The 18511-nt window shown below is 40.4% G+C and overlaps 1 protein-coding gene across 1 annotated transcript; it reads left to right on the forward strand.

The window, feature by feature from the left end:
* Positions 1-147: 147 nt before the first annotated feature.
* Positions 148-6653, forward strand: LOC142491523 (uncharacterized). The gene is made up of 2 exons (XM_075594208.1): positions 148-265; positions 1211-6653. The coding sequence occupies exon 2, from the start codon at positions 1429-1431 to the stop codon at positions 2839-2841; it is 1413 nt and encodes a 470-aa protein (XP_075450323.1). The 5' UTR covers positions 148-265; positions 1211-1428; the 3' UTR covers positions 2842-6653.
* Positions 6654-18511: the final 11858 nt, after the last annotated feature.

The following is an 18511-nucleotide window of genomic DNA, read 5'->3' on the forward strand; positions in this document are numbered from 1 at the left end:
AATGTGTCATGTAAACACAGATCCCAATGTTGCTAAGGGAATTTCAGTACCAATCCCTTGCGCAAAAAAATAAATAAATAAATCATAGACGATGCAGTTGTTGCTCTAATAGGAATAAGGGGAAGGGAGGAGCTTGTGCAGACTTGACATCAGCTCCCTTGGAGGAGTTTCAGGAAATGCAACATGAGAACGACATACAGTAGAAAGACAGAGAGAGGGAGAGATACTTAACATACCTTAGTAAATGGAAGAGGGTAGTCAAACGGTGAGTAGCTGCATTTGCTAAATATGAACATGGAAAATACGATTGCCGATTTGCTCTGAGAAACACAACTTATTTAAAACCATCAAGAGCGGGAAGAATCAATAGCCTAATTCCCCTAGGTTACAATTTGCATGCTACTCTCTCCTGAGACCCATGCATTTAAAAGTCAAGTCATATCGTGTCTTCATTTCTTTACACTCCGCTGCCTCGCACAATCCACGGGGATTTTCAGCAAGACCTGCATCAGTAGCCTGATCCTCCCCTTGAAATATTCCCCAGTTTCCAGAAATCACGGGTCTCTAAAGAAAAGCTGATGCCCCTGCTTTTCGGTTTCCTGTTTTGCGCTCTGAGAGGGTGACTGTGCGGAGGGAGATGAGAGACTGACTGCAGCACCTGCAGATATATAACAGAATATATGCATCCTACTCTACTGCGGGGTAATGGGCTATGCCTTGCGTGGGTTAATCATTGCATTACTACGCGGTGCGCTTTATTGTAATGCAATCTAGCAAATGTTTCGATTGAAGAATAAGTATGAGGAATGATTTTGCGCATAATTGCAACGCTAATCTACTAATCTAATGCTAATTAATGCTAATGCAAATATATAGGTATTATGTGTTTGAGCGTATAAAAATAAGTATGTAATGCAACTGGCTCTAAATTACCATAACATTAGTAGATTTGCGTTGTGACATACAGTACAGTATATATCGGTATTCGTGTCTGCCTTTGTATACTGTATAAGTGTGTGTGTGTACATATATATGCATATTCAAATTTGGGGGGAAAATGACAAGGAGTGTGTATAGATTACATAAATGCATTACGTTTTGCAGTTTGATTTATAGTAATGTAACTACTTTTGTTGAGCTGCACGTTGGCGACACATGATGTGTATACTGCAGATAATATTGCACTATTATCTGTGTTTCTCTTTCCTAGGTCACTCAGGATAAGGAAAGGGACGATCTTTGGATTTATTGATTTATTCCTATTGCTTGCATTTCTCGGCACGTTTTGCAGGCGCCCCAGTGACACCCCCTTCGCCCTCCACTTCTGCATTATTCGCTCCTCCACTGGAGTTTTTAGTGGTGAGAAAAAATATAGAATCAATAACATAAAAGATAAGCACAATAAAAAGCAGCCCAGGAGGAGAAAGTATGATGATGACCAGCACCACCACCGACCATGTGAAAATGGAGCCCGCCTTTTACCACGAGGATGCCCTAAACCTACAGGATTTTGCACATATTTCGGGATACGACAACAGCAACTCCCACCAAGGAGCTCACCGAGCCGGTGCGGGGGAGCCCGGGGTTAGGTACCCCGAGCACAAGTTGATGGGCGCCAACATCATGATAAAGACTAGCAGCCTGAAGAAGAAAAACATGGCGACGACTATAGTGGCCTCTGTCCTTCCCCCGGTCATCCAGGCGCCGGGCTTCCCGGAGGTGATCACCCGGGGCAGCGAAGCGCTGAAGCTGCTGCAAGGGAGCGGCAGTAACGGCCTGCGCGTCCCCTCTGCGGGCAGCCGGGCGGCAGCGGCGGGGAATATCCTCAGCCCAGCAGCAGCAGCAGCAGGAGGAGGAGGAGGAGCTGCAGCACCGGCAGCTGCTGGGGTTGTCCCTGGTGTAGCGGAGGGGAGTAGCCGGAGCAGCAGCAGCAGCAGCTCTTCCTCCGATGTGTCTCTCCTCCCCGCTTCATCCTCTGCCCTCAATCTGCTGAAGCTTTCCTCCCCCGAGCTCGATCACCTCCTCATTCAGGCCGCCTGTCAGGGGCTGTCAGCCGCTCCCAGCAGCGCCTCCGGCCCGGCCTCCTGCGCTCCTCCCGCGGGGCTCCTCGCCGGCCCTCACCCCTTCCTGTACCGCAGCCAGCAGGTAATCACGCAGGAGCAGGAGGGCTTCGCAGACGGCTTCGTCAAGGCCCTGGCCGACTTGCACAAGCAGAACCAGCTGCTGGGGACCCCCATCTCCCCCTCTGCCCTGGCGGCCGGGTCACCCTCTTACCCGGCGCGCTCCCTGCACCCAGCCGGGGAGGTGCCGGTTTACACCAACCTCAGCAGCTTCAACCCGGCCGCCACTGCCCAGCTCAGCCCCCCTCTCCCGCCGCAATCCCCACAAGCCGCAGTGCACCTGCCCTTCCCGGGGTTGAGCCGCCTGCACCCGGGGAGGTGCTCCCTGGACGAGCCGCAGACCGTGCCAGACGTGTCCCAGCCTCCTCCGGCGCCGCCCGGGGCAGGGGAAGGAGGAGACCCTAGCGGCGGCTCCCCGCCGTTGCTCTCCCCCATCGACCTGGAGACCCAGGAGAGGATCAAGGCGGAGAGGAAGCGGCTGCGGAACCGGATCGCCGCTTCCAAGTGCCGCAAGCGGAAGCTGGAGCGCATCGCGCGGCTGGAGGAGAAGGTGAAGGTGCTGAAGTCCCAGAACTCGGAGCTGGCCTCCACCGCCAGCCTGCTGCGGGAGCAGGTGTCCCAGCTCAAGCACAAGGTCCTGAGCCATGTCACCAGCGGCTGCCACATAGCCGGCTCCAAAACACAGCCGGGCCCCGAGAGCGGGGAGAGCACCCGCTGCTGAAACACACGGGGCAAAGATGTGAGGGAATAAGATGAAAATATATATATGGATATGTTTTTTTGGGGGAGGGAGGGTGGAGGGGCTTCCAGGTGAAAGGATCAAGAAGAGGAGAGAATGCAGGTGGAACCGGTTGAAAATGAGAGGCAGAGTAATAGTTGGGGCGGTGTGTATGTACAGTATATGTATATATATACACACACACACACAAACACTTTCAAGGCCCTGTTCTTGCAAATGTTATTTTTGTTGTTTCTCTAAGAAGATGAGCTTTCGGTTTGTGAAGATGATGGTAGGAGGGACAGATAACGGAGAAGCGAGCACACATGCAGGCGTTTGCCCTTCACATTGAGTGGCCAGCGAGACATGCACATGTGCCTCCAGCTGCTTTCTGGGATGAGGATGTGTGGTTAAAGTATGAAGACTTGACAAGCTGCATTTCCCTATGCTGTACATCCGGATTTGTGAAACGAGTATTTACCACGGGGTAATTTGGAAGGCACCGCCTCTCCAGCGTATTGTTTTATTGAACCCATCGTACAAACTACATCGTAGGGTGAGAAGGATTCTTTCTGTTTTTCAAGACGACGGAGTGACAATTGTACCTCTGAGAAGTATTCTAACTCCCCCCTTCTACCCAGGCTGTATTTATCTCGCTGGACAGGTTTATTTGTTTTTGTTTTTTGTTCCACACGAATACAGAAATGCAGAAGGCGTACTTTTGTGTTTGTTTTTGTTTATTTTATGTGGCTAATCAAAGGGCCATGAAGATGTAGGCGTTTAGGAACAAGAGTTAGTCCATTTGTTCAAAACCAGGGTGTGTTCCTGAAAAAAAAACTAGAATGTAAATAGGAATATAACTTTATGCAAAACATTTATTATACAGGCCTGTGCCAAGAGTTTCCAGTTCAGTTCACAGTGACCTTGTTTGTTCAAGCGAATATTTTGGGAAATGGTGAATTCAGAATATATTTTTTATGTTGGTGGTGCACTAAACTTGGCCGTCTGTTTTTAAGGTGTACTACACCAAATAACTCATTTGAATTTAATATTTGTTTTAGAATATTCATAAAGAAATAAGTGATTGGAATGAAAATAATAATGTATGATGTTGGTTGGTCAGAAAATGAAATGTGTTTGCCATAACAAATAGTTTAGGGATGCTAGTAAAAATCACATTACTGTGCCTGACATGCTATTTAAACATTATCGGTGATGGCAATTTGTATGATAAAATGCAAGGGAATGCTTGGACGAGGGTAAATAACCTTCAGGTTTATTTGGCATATAAATGCACTTGTGAGATTGAATTGTTTGTTAACAATTAGAAGGTAGATCATTCAGATTTCTTAGATGGTCTATATGAATGATTATTACTTAACATCAAGTTGGCTCCTTGAATATAACTGTGTATTTAATAATAAATTATCATAAAGTGCTTAGACCGAAGTTCACTTTTTATTTATTGCAGTTGGTCTTAAGCAAGACATTGAGTTTTATACATCTTGCATTTTATTGATATTGCACTAAGTCCTAGATGTATTTTTGTATATTCCAGTAATGTGTAACTTAAGGAAAATATTTTAAATGTATTTAATTTTTAATTTTTTTTTTTTTTTAAAAGAAGTAACCGTACCTGAATAATGTTTTGTCTCCCTATGAGTAAAACTTTGGTATAAAGTTTTGAGAACATGGTCTTGATATTTAAACGATACTGATAATTATGGTACATTCATACTACGGGGAGATGTAATGAAATGTAATACAATTTAACAGTTTAATGTACAAATTGGGACATTGATGTGCTGAGATATCTGATCAATCATATCTATAGCAAGTATTGGAGAGCTGAAGCCTTCACTCCAAATTTCATACAGTAGGTACATTCATAATATAACACATGGTTCAAGCGCTGAGCCAGACATATGTAGACATTCTTTTTGGTTGTCTGCAAGTGTATTACATACACAAAAATCACAACTCACAAATCTGTTAAAGCTTTGAAAAAGGTTTTTATGGTATATATTTATTTTCTAAATATAAACGTAATTGTATTTTTGCTAGAATTTGATAAATAGTTATGAAACAATGTAGTCATTGCATATTGTAATCAATTTGCAATTCAGACAATTGTGTTTGTAAATGCCCATAGAATGAAGGGAAAATCCAATGGACTTTTACAGTCAAAGTGTGAAAAGCTAGAACTCTAATTTTACTAGGGTTCAAATTCAGTTTGTTTTTCTTGTTTCTTTGTAAGATATGTATTTATTTTTCCACTCATACTATGGGCATTGATAGTATATTTATTTATTAAAACTTGAAACTTTTTGGATGTCAAGTAAAACTTCTATTTTTGTAACAAAATGTACAGTTTGGAAGAGGCCAGTTTAGAAGAGGGACATATGTAGCTCGATATGTTCCTCTATTTCACAGTGTACATTCCAGTTAGGTGTGCTATTTGTGTACTGTACTTTAAATCACAAATCAGTACCTTGAAAAAAATTATAAACTAAGGGCTCAGAATGTTTGTTCTGTTTTATCAAGTGTTTAAAAAACACACAGATTCCCGTTAAACATCAGTGACATCGATTTAGTAGTCATTGTGGTGTTGGAAACGGTTCTTTACAAACAAGTCCACAGAGGACTGCGATATCTCTTTACGACGAGTCTGACATGTCTCTGATTTCTAAACTTTTTAATTTTGGCAACTTTCCTATATTTTACCAATATAAACAAAGGGAAGTTAGGCATCATTTAAAAAGTTTTGTTTTCTTTCTTGATGCTTTTTTTTTGTCTCTCATTACAGTGGACTTTAGAAAGAGAACTTTGTATCTGTGATGTTATGTACATGAATTAGGAAATTAGTACAGAAGTTTGTTCAGTCACAGTGTTTGTGCTCCGCATACTTTTCATACCAGTTAAGTTGACATATATTGTGTCTTAGAAAAACTTGGTGAGTTAAAGCTATGCATCAATGTGGTAGATGTGAGCACTGTTTTGTCTCTCCTGTTATATTAAAGAAAAAAAAATGGTTCAGCTTGTAAAATTAAAGTTCACGCTTAATATATTTTCTGTTTTAAAAAACTTCAGAGAACGAACAATATTTAAAATTCAATAAAAAGTTAACATTTTTGTAATATTTAGTTATACTAACTGTTTTCAGTGGATTGTGGTGGTTAATGCAAACAAAACACTAGATCTAGATCTTGTAGTGGTACACATGAACCGAAACACAGAACACAAAGTGTTTTAAAAACAAGGTAATAAAAGTATCAGGATATTTTTTAATCAAAATAATGTAGCGTCACAAACACACCTTGAAACAAACTGTACTGAGCTCAATAAATGAGTTTGGATTTCAAATCCGTTGTGCCCTGTGTTCCTTCTATCACTTAAACATGTCACTGCCATTAGTTAACTTTGATCCTAGTTGTCGGGGCGCTGAGAATTCCATTCTCTGTCTTTCCTCTTATTGGCAAAATGTGACACTGTGTGCTCATTTGCATGTCATTTCCCAGAAACCCTGGCTGCAGTGAAAACATTGTATGCGCAGGACATAATGGTGAAAAGCAGGGTTGCAAACCTGTCTGAGACGTGAATGTGCTCAAAAGTGATATTTGTATTTGCTCTTATTGGCTGAAACTTGGGAGCACATGGAGGAATTCTTGCTTATTTACTATATATATGCATTTTGAAGACTTCATATAAAGACATTTATATACAGTAAAGTCCATACAAGTTTTAATCAAGATATTTATCATTACGTCTAGTGCATAAGCAAGAATTATATTAGGACATAATGGTGAATCATTTAACATTGGTGAAGAGCAGGAAAACCAGAAGTGGCTTACTTGCTTTTGTGGAGTGAGTATATGGGATAGCATATCAAGAAGCTTTCTCTAGCGTTGGTATGTAACATAAAAGTTAGTAATCGTGTTCCTTAGGCTGCGTCCCCGCTAGCGCTGAGTGAGCGGCGCTTGCCGCTTTTACTTACATATATCTATATGTAGTCCCCACTCATGCTTGGTGCTTGGGTAAATAAAAAAAATGTAACTTTCGAGCGCGCTCAACTTGCCCGCAAAGCCCCCCCCCCCCCCATGCGCGCTTATGAAATAGCAAGGACACTTGGATGCTTGGAGAGCTGGTGACGTAACCGCTCTCAAGCATAAGCGCGATCAGCGCTAGCGGGGCCGCAGCCTTATACGGAGCTCATATCTACAGCAGAGACGTTAACACCATCTCTGACTTAACAAATTGAATTGGAGAAAAAGAAAGTCAGCAGAATCTTGACTAGAGGTGCAAATAATGACATCCCATTGTAAAACACCCCGTAATTTATCCTGTAACTCTTCATAGACCACTTGTTCAAATCATCTGTTGATGTGATGCACTCTGTCAGTGAAAGATACCATGTACCAACACTAAGAACAAAATGGATACTCAGCATCTGTTTATGTGATTTCATACATCGTGCCTTTAGAGCCTTATTCTATATATGCCTGAACGGCCACTTCGGCAGATATAGAATGACTGCCTTAATTGTTCATGCAAATGCTCACCATTGTAAATTCAGTTTATTCAAAAGGACGTTTCTATTTTTTTTTTCAGTTGTTTTTCTCCCGCTGCTTTACCATTGAGGGCTGTTCTATACTCGAGTGTGCGGGTTTGTGCGCGTGCCTGTGCGAAAGCATGTACACGTGCAGCACGCTTTTTGTGTCTATACGGTGAGCGACAAGCAAGTGGTCTGTGTGTATGTGTGTGTGTATATGTGTGTATTAGTTAATAATGTATTACATAATATTTTTCAAATTAAAAAAAACCGTTGCACAATAAAAATAATTGTTATTTATTCAAATTGATACACACATACTGTACACACACATACACATACATTTCAGCGGCGGTAGCGGCGCAAAATCTTTATTTTCCTCATCTTCCCCCTGTCGGCCGGTTCCACGCTCCCTGCCGTGCGCGCCCCGCAGCACCATTATAGAATGACTGACTAACGTCAGACAACTATAAATGCTGCATGTGTGCACGGAGTATAGAACAGCCCTAAAATGTACAGAGCTGAGAGAGTTCCATTGCCCTTTACTGCTCCGGTTTGTTAAAGCTTAAATATTTAAGTTAACAATTGCAGTTGAATGACTAATTACATTGTCTCAATAAAATGAAAATATATAGTACTGTTTTTATCCAAAAGTGTATGTGTGTAGGTATGTGTACTCACTTCACACATTCTAAAGCTACGTTTATCATAAATCCGTAGTAAGGTTTGTAAAGGCTGTAAATCTCAATACTCAAAGTATTTGTTATTAACCAATTTCAAGGAAAGTTTCTCAATCCACAAATAAACAGTAATGAAAAATGATGTTATGGTAACAGTTGTTCTAACTATGATGTGGTTTTGTCACTGTCATTGTTATATTTCAAAGTAATATTCATTGTTGTCATTTTGCTAATAAAGTCCAAACTGTGAACAAATGTGTTAGCTTTCATTGTCTGGGTTTGAAATAAGTATGGCTGCATTTCAACATGTTTTATTACTCTTGTATTTACGTTCTTTGTATTGTACTCCATTAATATTTTTGAATAATCAACTTCTATATTCAAACCATATTACATCTATCTAAAAACTTTTACAGACTATTAAACTGTAAGAACATAATACACCTTTAGTAGGTACCTTCCACTATCTATTGTGCTATTCTTTTAAGTTTTGAGTAAGTGAAAAACAATTGTGTTCTTCCGTGGTGGATTGGCAAAGATCTTGCTTCTCTGGTTCACACTAAGGGATAGAGCCTCAGAAGTGCAGTAAATAAGGGCAAATAACGTTACTTTACCTAATTAGGTAACGCATGTTAGTTTTCTTTCATTTAACGAGGATCCTCAAAACTATATACGTAAATAAGGTTCCGTTGGCAAAACCACCATCCTTACGTTCCCTTTAGGAACAGGGTTGATCGTAGTGCTGGGACTCGTTTTCTAATACACTGCACATGCGCATTGGTCAAACTTTAAGGCCCGTTATTAAGGCAGCAATGTTAACAGATTTTCATGTGCATTACCAAAAGCTAATGCAAATCTTGTTATAATATTGAGAAATGTATCATTGTTACACTTATTAAATTGTTCACTTAATTATATGGTATATAATGTCATAATAAGTGTATAAAGTATGTATGTAAAATAATGTAAAGTATATAGTCATACAACTTATCAAGTACTGCCCACTTTAAAGGAAGAAATTCTATTTTTTGAGCAGGATAATTTAGTTCAGTTCGTGAAAGACTACTACTTATCAAAGCAACTGGTCATAAACCTTCTAGATGTTCTTGATAAAGTATACCTCGAAGCCCATTCAAACTTGTATCCACATGTGAAACATAAGGTCTTTTATGATCTGCAAATGCTAATACTGCAGCCTAAGACATATTTTCAATGTTTGAAAAGCTTCTTCATACTTAAAATCCCAATGATCACAAAATGAACCAGAGGGATTGAAATACTTCTTACTTTTCTTGATTCTTTTCTGATGAGCAGAATTACGTTGCACTAGTGGATATCCCTGCAAAAGATGATTGAGATGCTTTGCTACAATTGAATATCCTTTTACAAAACACCTGTAATAACCACAGATACCAAGAAAGGTTCTCGGTGTAGTTAAGTTGGTAGGGCGTGGGATCAGTGGAAATTTACCTTTCTGAAACAATATGACCAACACATAAAAACTGATGTTTGACAAAACTGACATTTATCTAATGATAACTTAAGACACTTAAAAAGAGCTTTTTATGTTCTTCTAATGTTTTAACGAATACACTAAGATCATCAACATAGACTAGAACCTCCACTAGTCTTCGAAAAGTTACAGGTTTCCACTAATACCTTGTGCCATTATATTGAACTGATACAAAGCGAAAGGACATGAAAGCATTTTTTTTTTTGCTATATATATGAATCACCTACTACCTGATAAACAATGCAATGCATCTCCAATTTGTGGCATAGTATATTGATCTACAACAGTACGTCAATTTAAAGTTTTATAGTCCATACACATTCTAACTGATCTATTTTTCATTCAACCACTGTAACACTATTGTTGGTACAGTACATGTGGATTTCAGTGATTATGCCTGCTGACTAACTGTTGTAAAATGTTTCCAAAGGTTTTCTACATTTCCTGGTGGTAATCTCTTTGATCGTTCTCTGAAAGGTCAACAATCCTTAAGCCGAATATAATTTTGATGCTTTTAGTACATCCGACATCGCATTCAATATTTTATTACTCTGAGTGTACCATATTTTCCCCTGTCTATTGTCAGATATGAATGAAACCTTTTCCTGTGCTTGCACTTGAATGTAAGCTTTTCTTATAACAGGATGCATACGCAAGACATTTATAAATTGTTTCACTGCTTCATTTTGACATTTCTTAGCCAAAGGGCAGCCGAAGGTGCATGCCGTTTGCTGTCATTTGCTGCTGTTTGTACACCCCATGCAGGAAACACTACAGCTTCATGTTAAATAATAACTTCAGCTAATATCAGCTTTGGACTACTGTTGCCTTACTATCCCTTATTTACTTATGCTCTCTCTCTGCCCTTTTGCATCTACCCCTAGCTCCCAAACTTTTTCCTCTAAACTTGGTGTGATGGTAGGGGGGGTAACCAGGCTCTCAAATAAAGGTTTAAGCTTGTTTGGTTACACCTGATCTGTAATGAGGGTTCTAGAAGAGTCAGCTCTTGAGCCAAGTAACTGTTTGTGCATAAACTGTAAAATGTGACAATAAAGAATTGTGTTTTTGCCTTTCCAGGGATGCAAGCAAGCAGGGATTGCTATGGTATGAGTTTCAAGGGGGGGTTTGCGGAGGAATTGTCAGAATGAGACTAGGTAGTTGGGGTTCGAAGTTGTTGGTTCCCCTAAAATTGTACCCGGGAATCATGCTTGGTTCTCATATACATGTAGGCACATTGTCCCAGCAATATCTCCCCTTGAAAATGCTTGCGCGACTCACCGCTAGGGTTCCCTTCTTCAGCACAGCCCAGAAAGGTAAATGGGGCATAGGGATGCAAAGTATCCCTGTAACTATAAGGGGTCCCTAGGTTAAGGGGTATACCCCATTAATGCCCAGGTAGCCCAGAACCTGCACTGAGTTCATGGGCACTCCAACCATACAGTAAGTATAAAGTTTGTGAAGGGACTTTTAAAGTCCAGTCCAAGTCTATTAGATAGTGTGTGGGGAATAAAGGCTAGTAGAAAATACAGTGCAGCTTTCTATACTATTCTCTATACCCAGAGACTTAGGATTTATTAAAGTATATCATTAACATTGTGTTTAATGTATATATACTGTTGTGCACTCTATATGAGCTGGGATTTTCAGAACCAATGTTCCGACAGGCTACCAGGGCTACAAAGTTGGTGGCAGTGAGTCTGCTGAGACATCAGAGATGAAAGCCACCAGAGGATGCCAGGGGTGTGAAGATCATTTGGGTAGCAGGGAAGGGCTTAAGTACCCACATCCTGGGATGAATGGTAGACGTCCGGGCTACCATTTGTCCAACCAGACTTGGAAGAGCCTGATCCAGCGGGTGGCATCTGAATACCAAGGGATTTAGGTGGCAAACTTGGGCATGTCCTTGGCAGATTCAGATTCCCCGCTTACCCGGCTTTGTAGACCTGCATCGCTCTGATTGACTGAAGAAAATTCCCATGCTGTAGTACGCTGTAGTTGGCTGTAGTATTTTTTGAATGAACTCCAGAATAAAATAAGAAACCCCTAAGCCAATGAACGTAGAGATTTCTGGCCAAAGAAGATTGGCGGGCTTTTCAAAAGTGCTCTTGCACGAATAGCAGAGCACCGGCTTCAGAAAAGTCTGCCCGGAATATTTTCTAAGTCCTACTTTTGGCGGCCAAGTTCTGAGAATTGAACGTAGAGGTTGCAGATGGGATTTCAAGATGATTTTAGTTCCAGGGCGTTTGGAGCTAACTCCCGGTCAAGGAAAATCAAGTCCTCCTGGCGTCTGGAACTTCATGCCAGTTTGTGTTCCAGGACATTTCGGGCTAAGGGCCTCATGCAGTAAGCGTTGATAAGGTATTTTTCGGCATTTTATAGCCAAAATTGGGTTTGAGATTCAGTAAGCGCCGATAAGTGCTTGATTTCGGCAGGTTTCGTAGCCGATAATTTTGTTATGGCCAGTCGGCTGCCGATAAGCCTGTTTTCGCCACTTATCGCCACTTTTTTAAATCGGCTGGATTCAAGTACCAAAATCAGCTTATCGGGGCTGATCGGCACTACGAAATTGAGATGTTATGGCCAATTTCTCCCGCCAACTAAAGTTGGCAGTTTGGAGGGGAGAACGATCGCTAAGGCTGCCGGAACGGCACTTAGAAAAAAAAAATCTTCTGTACATCAATGGAAGTCAATGGAGCGGGGACATATAACAGTATAGTACTGTTTACGTTTCATTGCTCACAATACAAACGTCATTTGCATTACAGTGTGGGGGGCATTCCCTGCATTGTGTCACAGCTGACGTGTATTATTTGCATAACATTGTACTTTTACATGTTTTCAGCATTTGCGTGTCACATTACTCATCATGTGATGATGTGTCAAGGGAAAATACTATACTCAACTCTTAAAGGAGAACCTCACATCATATCACACATTTTACTGAATTGAGCGACAATTGTTTACATGATGTCACATATGTCACACATACACCGTATATTCATGTTCCTTTACATTACACAATGCTTGTAATGTGTGACGCATCTTTAAACGTTCATGTACATCTTTCTTCTCATGTTTACATCTAGGTTTGGTCCTCCCTATTTTCATGACGTCACTTATTGGACGCGCAATCACATTGCATGTTTACATTATAACCGTTGCATTACAAGCACTTCAACCTAACTTATACACACATGTACAGTAATTAATCATTGTGACACCTTGTAAACTCATTCTATAGCAACTATGCTCATTACAGAAATGCATGCATATGCACACGACTATTCATTGTTGTCAACATGTGACAATAACATGCCTAATTACACATGTTACAGCAAACTTTTCCCATGTCAATCTCAGCCTTTTTGTCTAATTACATGACTGACTGTTGCGTTCACAAGTGTTACATGCATTGCACATTAAACTTTTTATTTTCAACCAATGTTTGTACAAAGCTTCACGACACATCATTGGCAAATATCATCATTCCCTGCAGAATACACACAACAAATACTTCTAAGAACAACTGCACACAGCTTGGCACAGAAGTACTTTATTATGTTAATGTAACACCTTGCATTTTACTATGTCACCTGACATCATCACATACCTATTTAAAGGACGCCCATTACCTGCTCATTCACAGCTACTCATTTCAAAATGTTGCGATTGTTTAGGAGACGGAGGAACATTCTTTTCTATGACATGCTTGCTGATCAAGAGAATGATATAGGGCAAGGGAGGGACAGACCGAGGGACAGTGACAGGGACAGGCACGCGGATGGGACAGGGAGAGGGACAGGAGATCAGAGGAGAAGACAGAGGAGACAAGTTGTGCCTCGTCCGCGTGTGTACAGGGAGAGAACCCTGTTAGATGGGATGAGTGAGGAGGAGATAGTAAGTCGCTATCGTTTGAGTTCAGCAGCAATCTTATCTCTTTATGAGGAGATAAGGGGCGATTTAGATTTTTTCACAGCCAGAGGTCGTGCAGTCCCTGGGCTTGTTAAAATGCTGTGCTCATTACATTATCTTGCGTCCGCGTCATTCCAGACAACTGTGGGCATAGTGGGCGGGGTCTCGCAATCTACATTCTCGCGGGCCTTGACCCAGTTTCTCTATGCACTCAATAGACGCGCTAGGAATTATATTCATTTTCCTACAGAGGCGACAGAGTGGCTGGAAGTCAGGACTGGCTTTTATAATATAGCAGGGATACCATGTGTGCTGGGTGCAATCGATTGCACACATGTTGCTTTGATTGCACCTAGTCAGAGTGAGCATGTGTACCGCAATCGTAAGCACTACCATTCACTCAATGTACAGGTGGTATGTGATGCCACGATGAGGATAATGCATGTGGTACCCAAATTCCCTGGTTCCAGTCACGATTCCTCTATCCTGAGGAACTCTTCAGTCTTCCATGCGTTCGAAGAGGGACATTTTGAACATGGTTGGCTGCTGGGTGAGTACAGATTTAGATGTTCTAACACAAAACACATTTTTCTTTAGGAATGTTGGCATTGTAGAATTTGATCACTAATGTCAGCTTATGTGTGCTCCATTCATTATAGGTGACTCAGGATACGGAATTAGGCCGTGGCTCTTGACTCCGGTGCTAAACCCTCAAACTGAAGCAGAGGAGAGGTACAATGCAGCCCATATATCTACAAGATCTGTTATAGAGAGGACATTTGGCCTACTCAAGACCAGATTTAGGTGTCTGGACAGAACTGGTGGGGCTCTTCTATACAAGCCTCAAAAAGTGTCTGATATTATCCTTGCCTGTTGCATTTTGCACAATGTTGCACTCAGGCACAATGTACAATCAGACCTAGCTGAGCCTTTGGTAGACGAGCATCCCACCCATGTAGCTGCTGAAAATGAACAAACAGCCAGTGGTGGCCAGACACGCCAGAATCTCATCAATTCATTTTTTTCTTGTAAGTAAAAACATATATGTTCCAAGTTCTACTTTTATAGTTTTATTATGTTATATTAACAATAATTTTTTTTATATAACCTTCTGTTAGGACACAGATGAATATGGGTTGCACACCTTTCTTTTCTCTGCTGTGTGCACAAAGGGATGTGGCACCGGTATGTTATTGTTGCACAGGTTATATAATCCCTCTTCAATTGTACATTAGTTGTGTGTATGTGAATACAACTGGGGTAACAAAGCACTAATATTTTAGCATTGTGTTCTTCCTTATGCTTACACAATACACATAGTATGCCCATACTCATTCATTCTTCTAGTATGCTTACATACAATGTTATTGGTGCAGTGTAACATGTACATCCATATGATGTGTACACCAGGCTGATTTACATTTTGAATGTCATGAAATATACATGGTGTTGCACATTGAACACCAAATACACACTTTGCTGTGTTGCTTACGGTACTGAAGATGGCATGTCAATGTTTGCAATTTATATATTGTTCCATTGCATTATAGGTATATCTCCAATATGACTGATCATGTTATGTATATTTGCTGACATCTCTCATAAGATGTGCCTACCTCAATCTTCCTATAATTATTTTAAGTAAAAACACAACATATTGGATTAAAGAAAAATGTAACATACATGTACTTTCTGTATCATGTACATGCATTTAGCTACTCTTGAGGTTTCATGTGCATTGTATTAGAAAATGATTACTCCCATTTCATCACATTTTATGTATGTTCCCTTATAAATTCCATTTATGTAATATAGAGGTGTTTGGAGAAAAGGGGATAACTGTACTTATTTGTTTACTTACGGGAGCTCATTCATCACGGATGCAATTGACTGATCATAACACTCCATGCATGAATGCCTGTAATCACAACAATGCGTACTACATCTTATATTTAGCAATGTAGGTGTTTATTAATGCTAGGAATTAATAGTCAACATTAATTTAAATTTGTGACATGTGTATGTATAAGTCACACGTGTGTGGATGTGTCCTACATGTACCAAGTGTAAAACTGTTAACAGAAAACACAATTTTGTCGCAAATGTTACTGTCATTTAGCATTTCTAATTTCCCAATATGACAATGTTGGTAATATTTTTGGAATGTCAATCACGTCACTTCATCATTATCATGATGATAATTATCAAGTATTCTCACAATTGTAACGTCAATCACGTGCACATTAGCATAGACACACTTTTTAAGACAACTGTTTGTGTCTGTATCAATTTGTGTAGGATCCATGTATAACACCGACAAATGATAACAGCAGCTTTATTATGGTAGCTTATATCATCATATTGACTATACTATTTATTTTTAGAACGTTTAATAAACATAGTAAACTATAGTTAGTTAGGTTAATGAAATATACACAGAAACGTAATTCATTACATGATGTTGATGTCATATTCAGAACATCATGCATTGTAGGGGACCACAACATCTGTGCAATAACATTATTTGCTACAGTCCCAAACCATTTTATCAACATACCCATGTAACAATAGATTTTTAACAATAAATGGCTAGTTGGTTGTAAGTGTCCTTTACATTGGGAGAAGGAGTGGCTCAGTGAGTAAAGACACACACTGGCACTGAGAGTTTGAAGCAGGGGAGTCTGGTTCAATTCCCGGTGTCGGCTCCTTGTGACCTTGGCCAAGTCACTTTATCTCCCTGTGCCTCAGGCGGCAAAAAAACAATTGTAAGCTCCACGGGCCAGGGACCTCAGCCTGAAAAATGTGTCTGTAAAGCGCTGCGTACAACTAGCAGCGCTATACATGAACATGCTCATATTATTATTATTATTGTTACATACTTTCGACAGACATACGTTCCATTACACAATAGAATACACAAATGTGTTAGCAGAGTGGGAATGGTTGTTATATATAAAACACACCATGCCATAAAATGTTAGTAGTAATTAAAGAACACTCAAGAATTTTTCATGAGGCACTGTTTTGCAACATCATTATGTTAATTAAGTGCTTATGCAATATAGGCATAAGGGTATCACATTTTTAATTGTTTGTTAATAAGCGCTGCAAGCAAAATAAAATTAGTATAGTAGTCGGTGGCTCCTCCTCACAATCATCTCATATAAAGGTAGACTCTTCTGAAATCATACATTGATCCGATTGTATCTTCCCCGACATCTCTGAAATACAGCAAACACATGATGGTCAAAGATGGCACCTTACTATATATGTATCCGTGACAACGCGTTACACAGCTCTATATGATTGTGTAGATACACACGTCAGTCACTTATATGTTAGAAGTACAAGTGTACATCAGTATGTAATCTTTCATTAAAGTAGTAGCAGGCATAACTATGTATATGAAGTGAACGTTGCCTGTATACTGACAAATGTGCGCGCACATCTTAGTGTGCGCACGCACTTCACGCTTGTGTCGACTAACTGTTAGCGCATGCGCAAAACAATGCGTACGTTGTGCCTTCAATACATGTTGAAAATACCAGTAAACATAAAATCTTTATTTCAAATACAATGAAGACGAAACTACATTCGTTCTAAACGAGTACATCTGTATTCTTTTTAAACAGACGTGTTTGGACATAAAGCACGGCCGATAACACAATGCGCAAATGCAATACGTGTGACGTCATGTTAAGCCAGCGTGAAACGCACGCTAACACTCCTCCCACTCAATTAACATTCGGCTAACGCCCAGTGTACGGCCCCAGTGTATGACACAGTGCAGTTACCGTAACTATAACAAAACAACACAGCCAATAGGCTTTGACGCGCGCACGTCGCTTGGGGGCGGGACTTACATCCGTAATCCTTTTTAAGGACGCCTTGGCCCATGACAAGGGTCCCACGTCATACGTGGTGGACCCGGTTTTTTATTTTGTAGATGTTGCATGATAACAAAACAGGTATGTGTTAGAGTTATGGTAAAATGTTGCTAATATGTTTAAAGGGATAGGAAAGTACGTATATTTATTCCGTCAGCAATGTGTACTACTCTTTCAGGTTCTACTATATTGTAATAGGAAACAATTTGTTTGTGATCGCTACATGTTATGCAGTCTGCAATGTTACGCTGTATCCACGCATTGAAAGTGAAAATGGTGGTTACAAAAAAAAAAATTAAACGCAGAGTCAACGCATAACGATTGTTATATTTACCATTCTTCTAGAATTAACTCTTCGTCTGGCTGCAACTGGTCGCTCCAGAAAAGCAAGGCATTTGCATCCACGCTTGACCCAAACGCTGAATCCAGTATGACACACATCTCCTCCATGAAGCGCTCATAGGAATCGCCACTGCTTTCTTCAAACAATTGGTCCGGAGGTAGGTTCATTTCTTCGGGTACCCATTCCAATGCATTTTCAGCTGAAAGGCTTGGTACATAATCATAGTAGTTATGTTCTTGTACAATGTGGGTTTCAGGAATGGAGGGTGCAGATATTGCAGCAGGTATCGATTCACACGGAACAGTAGTAGCGGATCCATTACTATTGGCATTAGGAATAAATATGCCATTAAGCACAATATGTGTGCCCTCTTTCACGGTGAAATGTTTATCCTTGGCAATCTTCCACAAACCATACCTGTCTTCTAGGTTATCCTGCACACGTTCAAAACAGTCATTAGTTGATAAAGTGAATCTTACTGAGGATTTAAAATTGCGCGCATGCCCAGTTTCTTGGTAATAAGGATACTTGGCTCTAATCAAATCATAGATTTGACCTGTGTTCGCTTTGTGTCCGCAAGTGGACAAAATCGCTTCTGCTATCATGAATTTATACCCTCGGATTCATATTCTTTAAGAATTCATCAGCCATTGCAGATTAACAGAAAAGATGTCTGCAGGTCTCTGTTCTTTGCTCATAAGAATGAAACTGCTCAATGGCTAACAATTTGCTGTTTTTCCTTTTCAAGGTCATAAAAAGTATCAACTTTTACTCCTTGTTTGAAGCTCC

This window comes from Ascaphus truei, chromosome 1 (assembly GCF_040206685.1).
Source record: "Ascaphus truei isolate aAscTru1 chromosome 1, aAscTru1.hap1, whole genome shotgun sequence".
Classification (NCBI taxonomy): domain Eukaryota; kingdom Metazoa; phylum Chordata; class Amphibia; order Anura; family Ascaphidae; genus Ascaphus; species Ascaphus truei.

Bases quoted from the DNA above. Each gene is read 5' to 3' on its own strand.
- LOC142491523 (XM_075594208.1), top strand. From the start codon at position 1,429: ATGATGATGACCAGCACCACCACCGACCATGTGAAAATGGAGCCCGCC.